General features: G+C 34.3%; 1 protein-coding gene across 1 annotated transcript; it reads right to left on the reverse strand.

The window, feature by feature from the left end:
- Window positions 1–423: 423 nt before the first annotated feature.
- Window positions 424–2,949, reverse strand: LOC131076283 (ankyrin repeat-containing protein ITN1). The gene is made up of 3 exons (XM_058013398.2): window positions 2,828–2,949; window positions 2,161–2,551; window positions 424–1,703 (listed from the first exon to the last, which is right to left on the reverse strand). Exons 1-3 carry the CDS (start codon window positions 2,947–2,949, stop codon window positions 810–812), a joined length of 1,407 nt encoding a protein of 468 aa, XP_057869381.1. The 3' UTR covers window positions 424–809.
- Between the last annotated feature and the right edge of the window lie 14,874 nt (window positions 2,950–17,823).

The following is a 17,823-nucleotide window of genomic DNA, read 5'->3' on the forward strand; positions in this document are numbered from 1 at the left end:
TAATTTTATCTAAGGTATTAACATAAATTGTTTAGATAGGCATATAAAATAAACATTTATGATTGCAAAGTAAATCAAAGATGAGTTAGCCATTCATATAATGCAATGCATCACTATCAATTTAAGTATGTGTGTGTGCAAATCCCATCTCAACTGTCACGGCCATTAAGCTAGGAGGCCTCTACCTCAGCCACATGTTTATCTTTGACAATCTACACAAACTCATGACTCACAAAAACATCAAACAGTCAACCAACGTAGATAACAATATATTGTCATTTACATATAAACATCATAATTTCTTTCCAAAAAATCAATCTAATATGTAAGAATCATCACATTTGCATCTCAATTTGAAACAAAGTATTTTCATTCATTCATTGGTAAAAATCAAAATATGAAAGTATATCAAGTCCTTCGAGATAAATCAAAAGTCTAATTACATACTTTTATTCTTAATATTATCCATGTCTAATTATTTAATAAGAATCTATGGAAAATCGAATTATGACATCCTTCCCCACTAAGAAGAGACATCATCCTGATATCTTATTCAACACACAACTGAAACTAAAATAGTCTATAAGATGAAATGCTCAATATCCTCAGCTTTCTCCCAAATGGCACTGTCCACTCAATAGTAGTCCCACTGAACCTTATACTGCAAAATATCCCTGTTGCCACATGTGACTCCTAAGATACTTCACATAGAGCATCCAAAGATTCTTTCTTAATAGGACATCACCTAGAGAATTTGATCACCACTCAGAAGAGTTCATCCTCTTTAGAATGGGTACTTTAGTCCCGATTCAGAGGAGGCGGATCTGGCAATCTTGACAGGCGGTGATTTCAGCAGTCCCATTTTTGCCAAGGTTATAGCTGTAAAGAAAATTTATGAATGTTGTTTTGATGCCGCGAAGGAAGTCCAAAACCCCACGCTTCTCTAGTTTGAACCACACAAAATGTACCAGACGATCACGAAGAAAAGGATGTACACCACGCAGGCAGTTGAATCTCGCCAGCTTCACTGAAAACCTTGCCGCCAAGTAGAAAAATGTTAGATTAGCAGAGCAGCCGACAATAATGGATGCCCAAAACATGAACAATTCCAGCTGTTGATGCTTATGGGCAAGCATCGTATACACTGCAGCCACGAAACCGCAGGCCGTAAAGGCATAGGAAGCGCAAACGAACAAGTTGTTGACGACTAGGAAGAACACCTTGTCTCCCGTGGTAAGAGGTGTGCTCATCTGCCACATCAGCACCACAAACAGCGACAGGAAAAATGCCATGCAATCAAAAATGATAAACAGCTTAAAGGACTCGATTCCAATAAAAATCGGCATGCCTAAGAGATTTTCTGTCTCCCCTTTCTGTATATCTGTCTTGAAGCCGCCCGGAATGGTGAAGACCGCAGTGAATGACATTGTGGCTAACAACACTGCCACCACTAGTTCTTTGTCGCGCCTTGCATCATATGTCTTATTCACCATTTCTATGGCATTCTCGTATTTTTGCACACTGACCTTTGGAGCGCTGTACAGGAAAGGTTTTTCCTTGGAAGCATAATCAGCCAGTAGTGCGATTATCTCGTAACTTTCGTAGTACTCCGTGTTTTCTCTTGCAATGTCCACGGCTGTTAAGCCTGCCCCATTGAGCGCCTCCTTCTTTATGCCCCGTATGTTCAGCAGCGAAATCACCATCTATAATATGCACATCCAAATTAAGGAGTAAAAAAACATTGATATTTGAAGCCCTTCCCTTAAGTAAGGAAAAGCATGTAAGAAATGGATACTAGTTGGACATGAAACTTAGTTCGTCAGTTTCTATCCTCGTCAAAATAAATGAATTAGTCTCATAAAAAACCGGAGGGTGGGTGTAGAAAAGTATTATAAACTCTTTCAAAGATTATCCATCTCATCAACATAACTTTTACTTATTGTGCTAGGAATGGTCTACCAAATGAACTATTAAATCCTATAAAACCACCTCATCTTTGACCTACATTTGATTTATTATCAACATCCCCCTTAGACAACCTATTTGTGCTGGAATGGTCCACCAAATGAACTGCTAAACCCTATAAGCCTTACTCATCTTTGACCTACATTTGACTTATCACCAACATCCCCTTTAAACCAGAAATGCTAAGAAACTTACATGAAAGCTTTTGTTCCTTGCTGCAATATGAAGAGGTGTGTCTCCCCATTCCAAGGCCTCTATCTTTAATGGAGGATAATTCGTCGCAATTTGAGATTTTTCACCTTCCCCGTTCATACTTGGAGGCTTCCTAATTCCCTGGTTCACCAGATCTTTTAGAACTGTTCTTTTATTCAAGTAATCAACAATTCGCACTTGACTAATTTGGGCAGCTAAGTGCAGCACGTTCATTCCACAACTATTTGGTATTTTAACAGCGTCTGGGCTACTCTCTATCAACTCTTCTACTGCTTCTAGAACTTCTTTATTTGATGCACATCGTTTCTCGCAACAGCTAAATGCAAGTCTGTATTGCCCTTCACATGGATTATCTCTTCTCGACCAAATGAATCTACTTTATGCTTCACCCCATCTGTAAGATAGACATCCAAACTCATTGTCAAGTGGCGTTTCACTCTATAAAACAAATGCGTACTAAAAATAAAGATAAAATTTCCTAGACAGAATATGATATTCTTCAAGAATGGCTAAGGAAAAACGATGTCTAATGGGTAGAAATACCTGAAACTAAAATCACCGTCATGCCAAAGAATGCACACTCACTACGGTTATGACTATTCCTAAAATACCACTGTTTTGATGACTTTAGCTAACTATTTATATATACATAGAGTAACAGATGTTATAAGAATTGAATAAGCAGGAATAAACAGAATGACCTGAATCTCCTCCGTTTATTGCAGCATCATTCACAAATCCATCGATCTGTACTTCACCCTTAGCCTCCATGGTTTATCCCAACTTGAAGATTATCTTCAATCTACGTTGCCTTTAAATACTCCAATCGCTTCCTTCGCTCCCCTAAGCAACATATTTTAATAAACTAATTAATTCAAGAACTATGTAATTTATCATCGTAATAAAAACACGTGAATATCTACTCTGTAGAAAAGTCATAACTATTTATGATAATAATAATACTAGCATTATTTATCATCGTAATAAAAACACGTCAATATCTACTCTGTAGAAAAGTCATAACTATTTATGATAATAATAATACTAGCATTATTTATCATCGTAATAAAAACACGTGAATATCTGCTCTGTAGAAAAGTCATAACTATTTATGATAATAATAATAATAAAAAACATTTTAACCTTACAAAATTCAGTACTAACTACGTAGTAAAGTGAAATGCCTCGGGCATGGAGACGTAAAGATGCGTGGACCATTCAAACGTCAACGTCATTTATTGGAGGGGATTTTAACATGGTGGAGCATTATTGTGATGGCGGCTGGGCTAATCATATTAAATTCAGCAGTGATGATATTGACAAATGGTTGCTTTGCCACAATTCCGTAGGGGTTGTAGGTCTATTGTATAAAAACAGGGCTTGTTATAAACAAAAGTGGATTATTTGGACTAATTGTAGGCTAGGAGGGGATAGAAAACTTAGTAGAATTGACAAGTTCTATATTTCTCCTATCCTATTAGTGGTTCAAGACTCCCTTGGTACATATGTGAAGGTTGATTACACTACCCTTTCAAATCATTTTCCTATCTTTTGTATTGTGGCAAGAGATAATTTTAAGGTTATGGATTCACAGTTGTCTTTCAAATTTAATATTTCACATTTGAAAATTACTTCTTGTGTGGAAACATTGGTTGGCATTTGCAATTTTGCTCCCAAACTTGCGGAAGGAGAGTCTTATTTGTTTTGGTGGTAGCTTGCTATCTCTAAATGTGTTGATTTCTTATGTTCCTTTGGCAAGAGACTAGTATGGCATCAGAAAAGGAAGGAAAAATCATTACAAGGGAAGCTTGACATGCATAGGAAAAGACTCAATGATAATCTAGATAATATTTCTATGCAATCCTCTGTTGTCTCTATTGAAACTCAACTTTGAAAACCGGACCATTATAAGGGGAAGGGTGCCAAAGTTTGTGCTAGATTACATTGGTTAAAAGAAGGCAATAAAGGCTCAAAGTATTTCTTTTTGTACCTAAACTATAAACATAAGAAGGAGTTCATTGGATCCATATTCGATGAAGAAGGACATGTTCATACAAATCCAGTAGAAATTAAACATTTGTTTTAGTCCTTTTATCAGAAGCTTTTTACAGAAGACCAACATTGGCAAAATGCGCAAGTTATTCTAGAAGATGTCGTGCCCAAACTTTTGGACAAAAAACAGAACAACAAATTTTTTTTTTAAAACACCTAAACTCTCAAAATAGTCTACACTATAAGGAAAACAATTGAATTTTACCTTAACTAAGTTGTAAGTGGAAATGTTTACTAACATTGGGTTAGCTAACTCACATCAAAAGGGCGACATTAAAATGAGGGCTAATTATTCCCTAAGAGGGTCCTCGCAATCTTACTAGGTAATTTAATCAGCCTAATTAATTTGCCGCTAATTAAAGTCGAGAGATATCTAGATATCTCAAATGCATTTAAATTATGTCGGGCTAATTGAATGATGATGAGGATATCTTAAATTAAAAATTTAATTAATCGATCGCACACAAATTTCATTATTTAAATCTAACCAGTAAGGGTTCAAATTCAATAATGTCATTTGCCAAATAAATCTAATTTTATACTATATTCAATTTTAATTTCCCCTAAACCTTCAAATTTGACGATTTAAATAATCTAGCCAACATTGGCCTCACAGGTTAAAAATTCGTTTAAATTAATTAATAATTCTCGTTTACAAATTTTCCCCAAATTAATTTCCACTTGACGTCCATATTTATTGAATATATAAAATAACTATATAGCTTCCCTAGTTAAATAAATTAAGTCAATTATGCGATTAATGTAACCATATAACATTAATCTCCATTTTAAATTCTATAAAATAAACTATATTAAAATTAATTTTCTCCCAAATCGAATAAGGAGTTTTAAATTAATAACACATATAGCTAAAATTAAATGGGGGACTCTTTTTCAAAATTTAAAAAGTATTTCCCCCTCTTAGTTTAATTAATATTTTAAATCTCAAACCCTAATTAGGGTTGAGTAATTATCTTCTCCTATATTTTATTTAAATCAATTTAATAATCCCTCTCTCTTTTTTTATATTATTTGCTAACCATAACCCGAATATGGGCTAGGGTTGCAATTCTAATTTTCCTTTATTATTTAAATGCTAACCCTAACCCGAAATCGGATTAGGGTTGCATTTTTAACAATTAATATTTTTTTCTTTCGTTCTTTATTGCTTTTACCCTAATCTGGAATTGGGTTAGAGTTTATTATTTTATTTTTGTGTGTGTGTGTGTCTTATGTGTTATGCAGGGTCGAACTAGGGCAAGGCGGCGACCGAATGGAAGGGCAGAGGTCGAATTGAGGTTGGGTTTCACAGTGCAGGCTCCCCTTCCGATGTCACTGTACGTACACACAGTGGTGGGCGGTGTCGTCCACTGTGTGCACCCACAGTGGCAGTCGGTGTCGTCCACTGTGTGTACACACAGTGGCGATCGGTGTTGTCCACTGTGTGTAAGCACAGTGGTGGCCGCAGGCCTTCCACAGTGTCTACACACAATGGCAGCACCTTCCGCGTTGTCCACTATGTGTAAACACAATGGCTCGGCCTGTGAGCCGTCCATTGTGTTAACACACAGTGGTTCGGCCCTATGCCCCCTAATTTTTTTTTGTTTATATTTTTTTTTTGCTTTCCTATTTATAATGTTTAAAATGTGAATAAATATTTATATATCTAAACAAATTCAAACATATATCTCTGTTATATTTATGTGTTTTTTTTAAATGTATATATATATATATATATATATATATATATATATATATATCCAAACTCTTAGGGTTAGGACCTTTTTTTTTTAAGGAATAAATTTATACATAAACATGCAGGAATGTTAGAAATGTACAGGAAGCCCTTAGATAGATGTAGTTGTATATTTTATTTTTTTGGAAATGATTTATTTAAACAGGTTTACCTGTACCCTCATTGCCTAAGACTAAATCTACATATATTTTTCTTTTCTCTAATATATATTTTTTTGTTTATAGATGCAAGGAAAGGCATATATATAACTGCATACTGGGGTAAATGCATTTCAAATTTACGTTTTATGTCATAAGGTCATTTGTAGGAAGAAAATAAAACTATCTACTTTAGCTTTCTATTTTCCCCTTTTTCTTTTTTTTTATTTAAGAAAATGACAGTAGTAAATACATTTGCAGCACAATATACATAGCACAGAAAATACTTATAACATTAACACATCCTTTCCTGCATTTCCCTTCTTCTTCTTTTTCTATAAAATTTGCAAAGATAAATAAATAACATATTTTCAGTTTAAGGCAGATTTAAATAAAATTAACAACAGCATAATATATTACAGAATTTAAATAAAATGTTTTTCTGATAAGAATGTGTGAACTCAAGTTGTCAACTTTTAGAAATGGGGAAAAATACCCAATTAGTCTCTCATCCCTAATAGATGAGGACTTAACTAAATAACACATTTCTATCCTTTAAAATAATTACAATAATTACATTTTTAATTTCTTTCTTTCTGCAACTAAGTAAAATCTGCAACTCCTAGCTTTCTTTCCTCTTTCCAAGCAACCTACATACAAAACATAAGGTTGTGACCATGGGGTGCTCACCTCCCAGCCTAGGCTTACTAGAAGCCACCTCCGGGCTTGGAGAACCAATTCCTAAATGGGTTACACTCAAGCAAACACAAACAAGCAAGGGGAAAAGCACAACAAACACATTCCCATTCCCAAGCTGAAACTTCATCACATAATGTGATGTTTTACTAGGGTGGAAGTGGACCAAGTACCTTTGAGGAGATCTACTAGATAATAACTCACAGCCAACTCATGGCATCCAAGAACACAACAAGACTCATCTTAACCCCATATCCTTATGACCCCCAAAGGCATACATGCCATATTTTCTCCCCTTATGACCCTCGAATGCATAAACAGAACTATGCAGCAAGGGTCGCATGGACAAACCCTTGAGATCACTCTCATGATGAGAGCCTCTCACTTTAAGGCTGTCAAACTCCTTCCACCCCCAAGACCATTTTGCCCTCCCAAGGGTAAGATGGCCTTGGATACTCCCAACGCACAATAAAATGCATAACAAAAGTAAAGGGAGAAACCACATAAAAACTTGCACAATTACAATACAAGGAAAATTTATAATATTTTCATTCAAGCATTCTACAAACAGATTTTAACATATAAGCAAGATAATGCACCTACCTTAAATCTGCTAAGGGTATTCTAGGGAAAGCTTGGAGAAGAGCAGCCCAATCCATAAAACTTTTTCTGCAACACTTAGCCAAAATCCCTATTCCAAACTGGTTTTCTTTCGAATTTCACAAGATCTCCAAAAATGGAGAGTGGGTGATTAGCTCACTAAGCCTCAATCTCTAGCCTAAGAAGGCTTCTCTCACTCCTTCCAACCTCTTGGATAGAGTGAGGGACTCCCATTGGTTGGTCTTTCCTAGGTCTTACACACTCCCTAACCAAGTCACCTCAAGAAGAGGAATGAAATGGGGAAGAGGGATAACACCTACCAAGAAGGTTATCTAACCAAGGATGGCACTCCTAAAGATGAAATTCGACCATTTAGGAAAACTCACTTTTTTGGGTGGTTAAACAAGCCCTAGGGAAAGGACACATGGCCAAATTTGGCCTTCACCCATAGGTACCCCATGAGGCCTAATAAAAATTCTCTAAAACTGACTCTAGGAGTTGATTTAACCCTTAGAAAGTCCACCTAAAGTTAACCTACGGGTCAACTCTGAGTTGACCCTCCTTATGGCTCACTATCCTAGATTTCTTGGTACCTTCAAGGATAATTAGGAGGTATAACAATTAAACAAACATAAATCTCTCCAAAAAGAGACATGACAATTGCCAACACAACATACAACATATGTGTCAAGTGACACTACAAAAATAATTCCACATCACAATTATACACATGGCAATTGTCCCTTGAGTGATTTAATCAAATTTAATGAATACAATTTACACACATGCAAACAATTAGGGTTATGAATAAAATACGATACATACGGGGTGTTGTCTCTCCAAATAGACAACCCCTAGTTTTACGAATGTACATAGGACTAGGCTTGATTCTCCATAATATTTCCATGGTCACATGGGTAATTTCCTGCGCATCTCAATTTAAACATTAGTACTTTCCAATAGCCTCATATAACACGTAATAAAGAATACAATTCATTATACAATACAATTTGCCACATATCAAAGCAATTCACATAAGCAATTTCATCATAATCCTCATAATTTAATCCATTCATAAGATATGCAAACATATTTCTAGCATCATAATAAAGTCTTGCAAATCAAATAATGACATACATCATCTCAATGTTATCCTATTCTAGAATCATATAAAATTCTATACCCATAATGCATAGAAATGAAGCATCAATATATCAATGTTATCCAATTCTTGGGATCATATAAAGTTCTATATCCATAATGCATAAAAATAAAGCATCCATAATAGTTCCAACATGAAAACACTAAAATGCTAGGATGGGTTGGGGTAGGGCCTCATAGAAGACATTTTTTAGGATATTATACCAGGAAGTTGGATCAGGATTATAGTCATTTTATTGATTGTGACTTAGCTATTGAAGATTTGGAGAATGTATTATTTTTCATGGCTTCTAATTAAAGTCCTTGCATTGATGGATTTTTAGTCAAGATCTATCAAACCTTATGGCAGCATATTAAGAATGATTTCTATTTAGTCTACCTAAAAGCTATAAATAAAGGTTCGTTGGATCCTGATATTAATAGAGGCTTGATTAAGTTTCTTCCAAAAGGGAAGAATACAGAGTATTTCTGGATGGCGACCTATTACATTACTCAATACTTCATATAAAATTAATGACAAAGCCTTAGCTACAAGGATTAAACCAATTATTAAAATGATAGTTAGGTTCGAACAAATTGGTTTCCTTTGTGGAAGATTCATTCTAGACAACTTGATATTAGCATGGGAAACAAGTGAATGGTCTCAACAGTCAAGGCAAAATGATTTTCTCGTAAAACTATATTTGACAAAGCCTATGATAGGATCTGATGAAGTTTTATTTTGAAGATGCTTCAGTGGTTGGTTTTTGGGCATAATATATGTAAGCATGTCCAGATGTTGTTTAATGATGCTAATGACATGTTCATGATCAATAACTCAATGTCTAATTCATTTCCTCTTCAACGATCGATTAGGCAAGGTTGCCCTCAATCACAATTCTTGTATGTTTTAGTTGTTGATACCCTTGGTTATATTATGCAAAGATACAATCATTTGGTCTTAGTTAAAGGCATCACGACTCCTAATAGTACTACTAGCATAAATTCACATTTTGTTACTAATAGCTTGTTGTTATACAGAATTCAGAACTAGAAATTAATAATGTATTGAAGGCCTTAGATTTGTACCACTCGATTTCACTCTCTAAGCGATCCCATCATAAAACTAAGCTTTTAATGATCTAGTCTGATCTCATGCAACATTGGACACCTAAACAATGGAAACAAGTCAAACATGGACAAATTACACAGTACCTCGGTATTCCTTTTGGGTTGGGTGTTTATGTCCATGGTACGTGGAATTGGTTTCTCGAAAAATTAAAGAGAAAAATCTTTAATTGGGGCAACAGGTATCTCTGTTTAGCTAGTAAAATTTAGGTTGTTAATTGAATATTTTTTACCTCTCATGTTTATTATTCCACTTGTTGGATTCCTTCTAAAAAGGTTAGGAGGACCTTAACAAAATCACTCAGTAGTTTTTGTGGACTAATTGGGATGGTAAAATGGGCTTCATATCTTCATTATGGCTCCATTGTATTCAACCAAAATATAGAGGTGGTATTGGGCTCTTCGATTCTAGGACTCAAGGGATATGTTTATTTGCTAAATGGATAATCAAATTTGTTTCAGGAGATGAACAATGGAACATTTTGGTGTGGCATAGGATATCCACTACTGATATGAATAATAAATGGCATTCGGTGAGTTTGTTGGATAAGATTTTACTTGCTCCATTTTTTCGTATTAAAGCTTCTTTCCCTTTGCAATCCATTTGGAAAGCTTAGAAATTTATTTGTGACTGTTTAGATTGGAGGAAGAATTCCTTGCAGCATGGCTTCACCTTTTCTAATTCATCTATTTGGTGGAATTGACTTGTGCATTGTCACGGTCAACCATTAGCTGTGTTTTTTTCCTAAATAGGCTTATTATCTTTTTAAGAAGGGGGTGAAGTATTTCAGTGGTATTTGGTATTTTGAGTCTTTTGATAGGATCAACAGGCAATGTGCTAAGAATTCTTTTAATTTAAATAACAAGTTCAAGAAGTTTCTTATTTTTGTTAAGTCGCTGGTTCCTGTGGAGCTAATGATGAAGTTGTGTACTCCTTTACAATGTAGTGTCTTCAAGGATTGGAAAAATACCATTTTCTTGCTTCCCTTTAAAAAAAATTTATCTACATATCTTGTCAGCAATGAGATTAAATCTGAGACTTGATCATAAATGAAATTGTAAATTTAAAGAACAAAAATGGAGGAGCTTGAGTGCTTAAATTTGGCATTATAAGGCTAAGGCAAATGCTCATTTTTTTCTCACGGAAAGTGTTGCATTATAAACTTCCTGTAGGAGATAAGATTATATTTTTTAATTTACATTCAAGTAAGTGTCCTCTTTGCCATCATAGTGAGAGCCTAAAACATGTTTTTTCGGACTGTTTTAGAGCTAAAAAAAATGGAGCTTCATATTTAATCACTTCCCAAACATTTTTCAGCATGCTTTCAGATGAAAGGAAGCAAATTTTTGTATTGGTTTTCATAATAATATGATCATAGATTTTATGAAACAATGTATTTTGCTACACATGTGAAAAAGTAGATGTCAAGATATATTTTCTAACCTTAGTTTTCATCAGGAAATGGATATTCTATTGTTTTACTCGAAAATCATGTTCTAACTCATTTTCTTATGTTCACAGTTGAACATTAGTCAAAGGATTGGTGGTAAAATCAATAGACATCTGGATGAGATCAAATATCAATCCTTACAACTTCATGATGGAGAGATTAAATATCTCAGGCAACTTTGGGAGTTCCTCAAGTTTCAAGTTTGATTCGGTTCCATGATGGTTCAAGTTGTCTATAGCTTTGTTGTATATTATTGTTAGTTCATGTTCAAGTGTCTTATATTTATTATGTATTTAGCCATCGTGTTTAGTGAGTTGATTGGTTCAAAAGGGAAGACTTGTTGTTATTGTTTCTATTTTGTGTAGCCTCTTGCTATGTATATTTGTGTTCATGTTTAAGTGTCTCAGCTGTCATGTTTCTAGTGAGTTGTTTGGTTCGGCAGGGTAGACTTCTTCATATGTTTGTATGGTGAGTTAGTGGATACAATCTTTGTAATAATTTTATTTCTCTTTCTTCATTCATCCCTTGGGCTTCTATTTCATTTTTTATTGTATTACATTTTGCTTCGATCAAGACAAAAACTAGCCAAAACAAGATCTGTAATGGTTGTAAAATATATTTTGAGTAATATATTGGAGAGTACAAATCACAAAAACTAAAACTTGAATTTATTAGTGATTATTATTTTTTATGTAAACAAATACATTTGTTTGACAGTTTAACCATAAAGGATAATGTGTATGTTGTGCCATTTTTCAGTTTGGTTTTCATCAAATCTATTTCGTTATTTGGCACCATTCTTTCTTCATTAGTTTCAAATGTGCAAAACATCATTAAAATGTTTGTGCTAAGTAGTCAACATTTATAGTAAAATCACTATAGTATTGGTCATATTTGACTTTGTATTGCAATGCATCTCTAATGTGACTTCGCCTACATAACAATTTTAATAATGTCATTGTGTATTCTTTGAACTATGAGGACATTCAAATATTTTATTCTATCTTATAAGCTTTATAACCTTTAGCAAAATAAAATATTCTTATCAACAAATTCTTTAAAAAAACCATCACCACTTGTTTTACAAATTTGGTTTCTAGAAATTCAAACAAATAGGTTTCAAGTGATCGAAACAATACTGTCAAGTCCCATTTAATCATCTTAGCTTGATTATTCAATTATTGTGTATTAATTGTTTAATAGGGAACAGTTAGACAAGATATTATAATTATGGTAGTTATCTTTTGAAGAATTATTATGATGGTGATAGTTGATTATGCTATTCTTACAAGAACTAGTGACAATTTCTTAATTAAGAGAGAATATCATCAAGGAGAAGGCTTTAGATGATGAGGGCAACTTGTCATGATGGAATCAAGTACACACACATACTTAGAATCATGTAGCTAGGTTGTGCTAGGAAACTTAATTGATGCTATGCTTTTGGTTTCATATCAAAATTATTGAAAACCTTAAGCAAAGGCAATAGTTGATTGCATAGTAGTAAAACCTCCTTTTTAAATCTAGTTTAACTAAGTAATGTGGATAGTTGGGATAAACATTGGGTAGTAAGCCAATGTGTTGCTATTATAATAGTAAAATAAAAATAATATTAATAAATAATATTTTATTTTAAGGTTAAATGAGCTAACTGAGTAAGAAAAAAATTGAAATGGGCGAGAGCGGGAGTGGTTACAGAGGGGTTGGGGTTTCTTTCGATGGAGGCGATGAAGGGGCTTTTGATCTTGACAAAGATGATGGTGAGGAGGGCTCTTTGCTTTTATTTTTCACTGTTGTTCTTGTTGGCTTTTGGGGTTTCAAAGTCTTTGGTGGCTCTATTCTGCTCTGTTCTGGTTGCCCGTGCCTATTTCCCAAGTTATTCTTTTTGGGGGAGTTTCTTTGTTGTTGGTTTCTTCACAACCTTCTCAGCCTCTGCAATCTGTGGCTTTGACATTGATGGGAGGCCCTATTGCTACCGTTGGGGGTTGGTTTCATGCCTTTGGGGTTCGTCATAGGGTGTTTTGTGTGGTCTACATGTTGGCCTTGCTTGTGCGTGTGGTAGTGTGGGGCTTCTCAGCCCCTGGGGTTTCTTCTCCTTATTGAGGTTCATTTGCGAGTGGACAGATGTAGTGGAGGTTGCTAGGGTTTCTGTTGATGTGACAAATTCTGGCATGGGGTTTGATGATTGGGAGACTGATGTTTTGGGAGGGGGCGGTTTTTCTCCTTCCAATAGCCATGTTTCTCTTATGGGTTGTTCTGAGGCCTATGTTTGGAGGTCTTTGTCTTTGGCCCTACTTTTTTCTTCTTTGATGTTGCATCTTTTGGTACGTATTTTTTTGTTTTCTTTCATGATCTGTGATGCAACCAAAGCTTCCTATTCCCTTGGTTATTTTTTTGAAGATTTGTTTGAGGGTTGTTGTCTCCAGTCCAGTTGTGTTTGTGCTTGTTTCATCTTTCGATTGTCCCTCTCCTCGTTGTCTCTATTTTTTGTGGCTTATCCTATTGAGGTAGAGATAGGTGGTGTTGGAGTTAACTTTTCTCCTATGGAGGTGGAGTTGGGTGTTGTAGTGCAGGCTGGACAGTGCTAGTGGGTGGTTGATGGCACCCTGTTTCTGGGTTGTTTGGGTACAGAGATTTGTCTTTTATTTGGTTCCTATCCTTTTTCACCTATTGAGGTGGTGATCCTAGAGGGGATATTTTTCTCTGCTCTATCCATCTTTAAGATCAGGGTTTTGGGAGCCTTTCAAAAACCTATTGTTTTTGGTTGTGGGAGCATTGTAAAACCCAATTGTAAGGTTATCGGTTGTGGGAGACTTGTAAAGCCCACTATATGTTGTTGGGGGACTGATGTTACTCAGTTGTTTGGCTATAAGAGATATTTTGATGGAATTGCTGCTATCTTCTTGGGTATTGTTGTGGGAGCCAGGATAAACCCCATGGTTATGATTGAAGGTGTCTTCTCCCCTATGTTTATGATTGTCTAAGTTCTTTTGTGGGTGTTTTGGCCTTCTTCTGATGCCACCAGTTCTGTTGTTCTTATTTTATTGTGTTTGATCATGGTTGGGGTGTTATTTGTCGATTTTTTATCTTTTGGTAGCATTTCTTTGTGGGTTCTGGATCCGTGAAAAATCTGAGGGTTTCAAGTCCCTTCAAAACTTATTGTACAGGGTTTATGATCCCCTCAAAACCTATTTACCCTCAATCAATACATTTTATTTTAATGTTAATATTATATAGTAAGAAATTATTAAATTAATATTATCATGATTTATATTGGTATATAAATACGTTAATGCTATTGTTATATTTTAATTATTAAATCATAAAATAAAAGAATTAATATATATATATATATATATTAAAGGAATAAAATTAAATTAAAATAATAAGGATGTCGATCTATCCACATCCCACATACCTTAGCAATGCTTTAACATTTGCATGCATGTCTATCATGGCATTACCATATAACATTGAATGGAGGTGCAGATTAAGATACACACAACACATATATATTTTGGGAGTTGGGGGAGTATATATTTTTTGGTGGGAATTATTTTACATATCACTAAAATTTGTTTCTAGTGGCTAGGAATCTTATCTTCAAGAAACTCTCAAGGGCTTATGTTCAGTATTATTTTTTAATGGGAAAGTCGCCCCTATCAACTAGTTGTCCATGTATTTTCTTGGTGAAATTCAAGCAATATTATCTTTATGAAAGGTTTCTATTAGTATCTTACAATTTGTTTGCAGTTGGAAATATGGACCATTTTCTCCCTTAGGAAGTAGTTGTTCAGGGTTGGTATTGATCCATGAACTAATCTAGGTAGATTTAAGAAGCTCTTGATGTGTTGAAGAAGACTTGACTCTATCACTGCCTTTGGAAAGCTTTCTCTTGGTTGAAGGAAACCATGTTTGAAAGTTTTCTATGAGTATCATCTTTACCACTGTTGCAACCACTCTGAAACATCCCTTGTGGTTGCGCATTAAAGGGTGAGAAACAAGAGTTGAAAAATAGGAGAAGGAAGAGATAATTGATAAAGGTCTGAAGGGCATGTGGCAACAACATGCCAAGAGGAGATTACTAAAGGATCAAACTAATATAGGTAGTATTTAAACTATAATGTCACTTTTCCCTTCTAATGTTGTGTAGAATAATGTCTTCTCATTTTGCATAAAAATATACTTATGATTGGAAAATTTTAAAACCATAATTGGTTTAACTATCCTTTGTATTTGGAATATTTGGCTTTAAACTATTCCAATGCCTTGACATGTTGGGCTATTATTTTGGGCTAAAATTTTCCATGAAAACCACATTTTGTCTGTCTTCATGACTCAGGTAAGAATTGATATGGCTATCCATTGACACATGCAGATTAGTAAATTGTCCTCCTTATACTAAGAAGATGTTTGATTCTGATATGTCTATTTTAGATTGGATAGGCATTTGATATATTCAACGTTGATGCGTATAATATTGTTGAATAAGAATAAGAAGGCAACAAATTGGTGAAGATTTGGAGATTTTGGTTAGGAGGAGATATGAACTTATACTCTTTGTCATTCACACCAACTACAAATATAGTATTGTTATCAATAAATTATTGAATCTTATGTCTCAACTGGTAATATTTCTTAGTTTCATGACCTAGTTAATAATGATATTGACAAAAAGCTTTGGGATCGTAGGAAGATAGAAATGGTTAAGAATGGTTAATTGGTTTGATGGGAGTAATTTATAACACATTAGCATTCATAAACTTCAATATTATACTATGAAAGAGGAGTTAATTATTTTCTAAAGTATTTAGATAAAGGGTCCACACCCAGTGTCATAGCTACCACTTGGGTATTGATGTTATCATTTATCTCAAGATGAAACATTTGTTGTGTTTGTACTTTGTAAACAATTGTTAAGCACTCTCATACTTATCAACTAGAGGCATTGAAGAGTATGATTCAAATTGACTCACTTGAAGCTAATAATTATGAAGCACTGCACACAATTACATGAAAGAAGTAAACTTAGAAGATAGAAGCTTATCACCAATATCCTTTTGCAAATTAGAAATAAAAATTCCTTAAGCATCATGATTAGGCATAGGCTAAGTAATTTTTGAATGCAAATATTTATTGGTAATTATTAACTTTTCCTTTAACTCCTTACAATGAATCAAATTAGTCAAAGTAATCTTAGGACCAATGTTATTTTGAAATTGTTAAAAAGAAGTAATAGAATAAGAAGATAAAGAACAAGACCATTGCAAGGTTTTATCTCTAAAGGTTCGAGAAAATAATTTTTCCATGAATATTTGATCATGAGTGAAATCACTACACTACAATGTTTGAAATGTTTTCACATAAGTCAAGAGCTTACCTTTTCCATTATATAACTCCAATTAAGAAATTTTCACATAATTAGAAGGAACTGCATGGAAAATCCCATCAAATGGTGGGCTCACTACATCAAACGTGAGAGTTCATTGAATTCAAATTGAGTTAAAGAAGCCAATTAGTAAATTTTACGGATGAAATAGTTTGATTTAGGTTATTGGTAGTTTCTGCAATGGATGGATTAGAACTCGACATATTGGATTGTGATGGATAAGTAATATTATTAAAAGTGAAGGTTGAGAAAAGGGAGGGGAACATTGTGGTATGTTGGGATAGGAGATGGTTGTGAAACAAATGGAATACTCATGAAAGGAGGTATATAAGAATATTGATTAATATGATTTCCCCCATGACTAACATGTGTAGGATTAACATTTTATATGGAAGTAGTCATGATAAAATATGTAAATGTAGGCATACTAGGCAAGGATGTAAGCATAGGAATGGAAGGTTTAACTTGGCTAGTGGGTTGAGAGTAACCAAGGACTTTGGCACAACTTTTGATTAGTATAATATTAGTATCAACAATATGAACAAGGTCACACAATACAACCTCACCTACCTCATCATTTTGAACCATTCTTTTCAATCCTTCAATCAAGGGGATTTCTTCACTATCCTTGTATTATTGACCCATCCATTATTGAATATTTTCTAACTCATTATCAATCTTCTCCAATTGGTTAATAGTAAACCTAGTTAGTGAGTCATCATCATCATAAAAAAGTATGAGGGGAATGAGTCTATAATGTGCCTAGTATGTCATTTGTGGGATTAGAGGAAGCGCCAACATTCACATAAAATGGTTTAGCCAACTAGGGTTCCATATCCTTAGTATTTAAACTTTGGAAAACCCTATGTCTATAACTTCTTCTAACTAGAATATTGGATGTAAGATTAAGGGTAATAAAGATCATCCACAAAGAAGGAAATAAAGATTGGAAATATAAACTATGATTAAATAATGTAATTTATTTATAAAATGATTGATTAATCAATGAATTAAAAATTATTAGTTATGATATTAAACACTAGATGCATATAAATTTTAACATAAAATGTCATAACAATCAAATCTAAGTGAAATAGCTATTTTATTTGAGAATGAAGGAGAGAGCAGGAGCAGGAGTCGGAGTTTCAGTTCATTCAGGTTTGAATTTGAATGGCCCTAGTGTGGGTTTTCTAGGTGATGGGCATCTAGGGGTTTCCCCCATGACTCATCCCTCTGCCGAATCGGATCTTAATCCCACGGATGGGGCCTCAAATGATACGTGGGATGGTGGTACCT

This window comes from Cryptomeria japonica, chromosome 4 (genome assembly GCF_030272615.1).
Source record: "Cryptomeria japonica chromosome 4, Sugi_1.0, whole genome shotgun sequence".
Taxonomy (NCBI): Eukaryota; Viridiplantae; Streptophyta; class Pinopsida; order Cupressales; family Cupressaceae; genus Cryptomeria; species Cryptomeria japonica.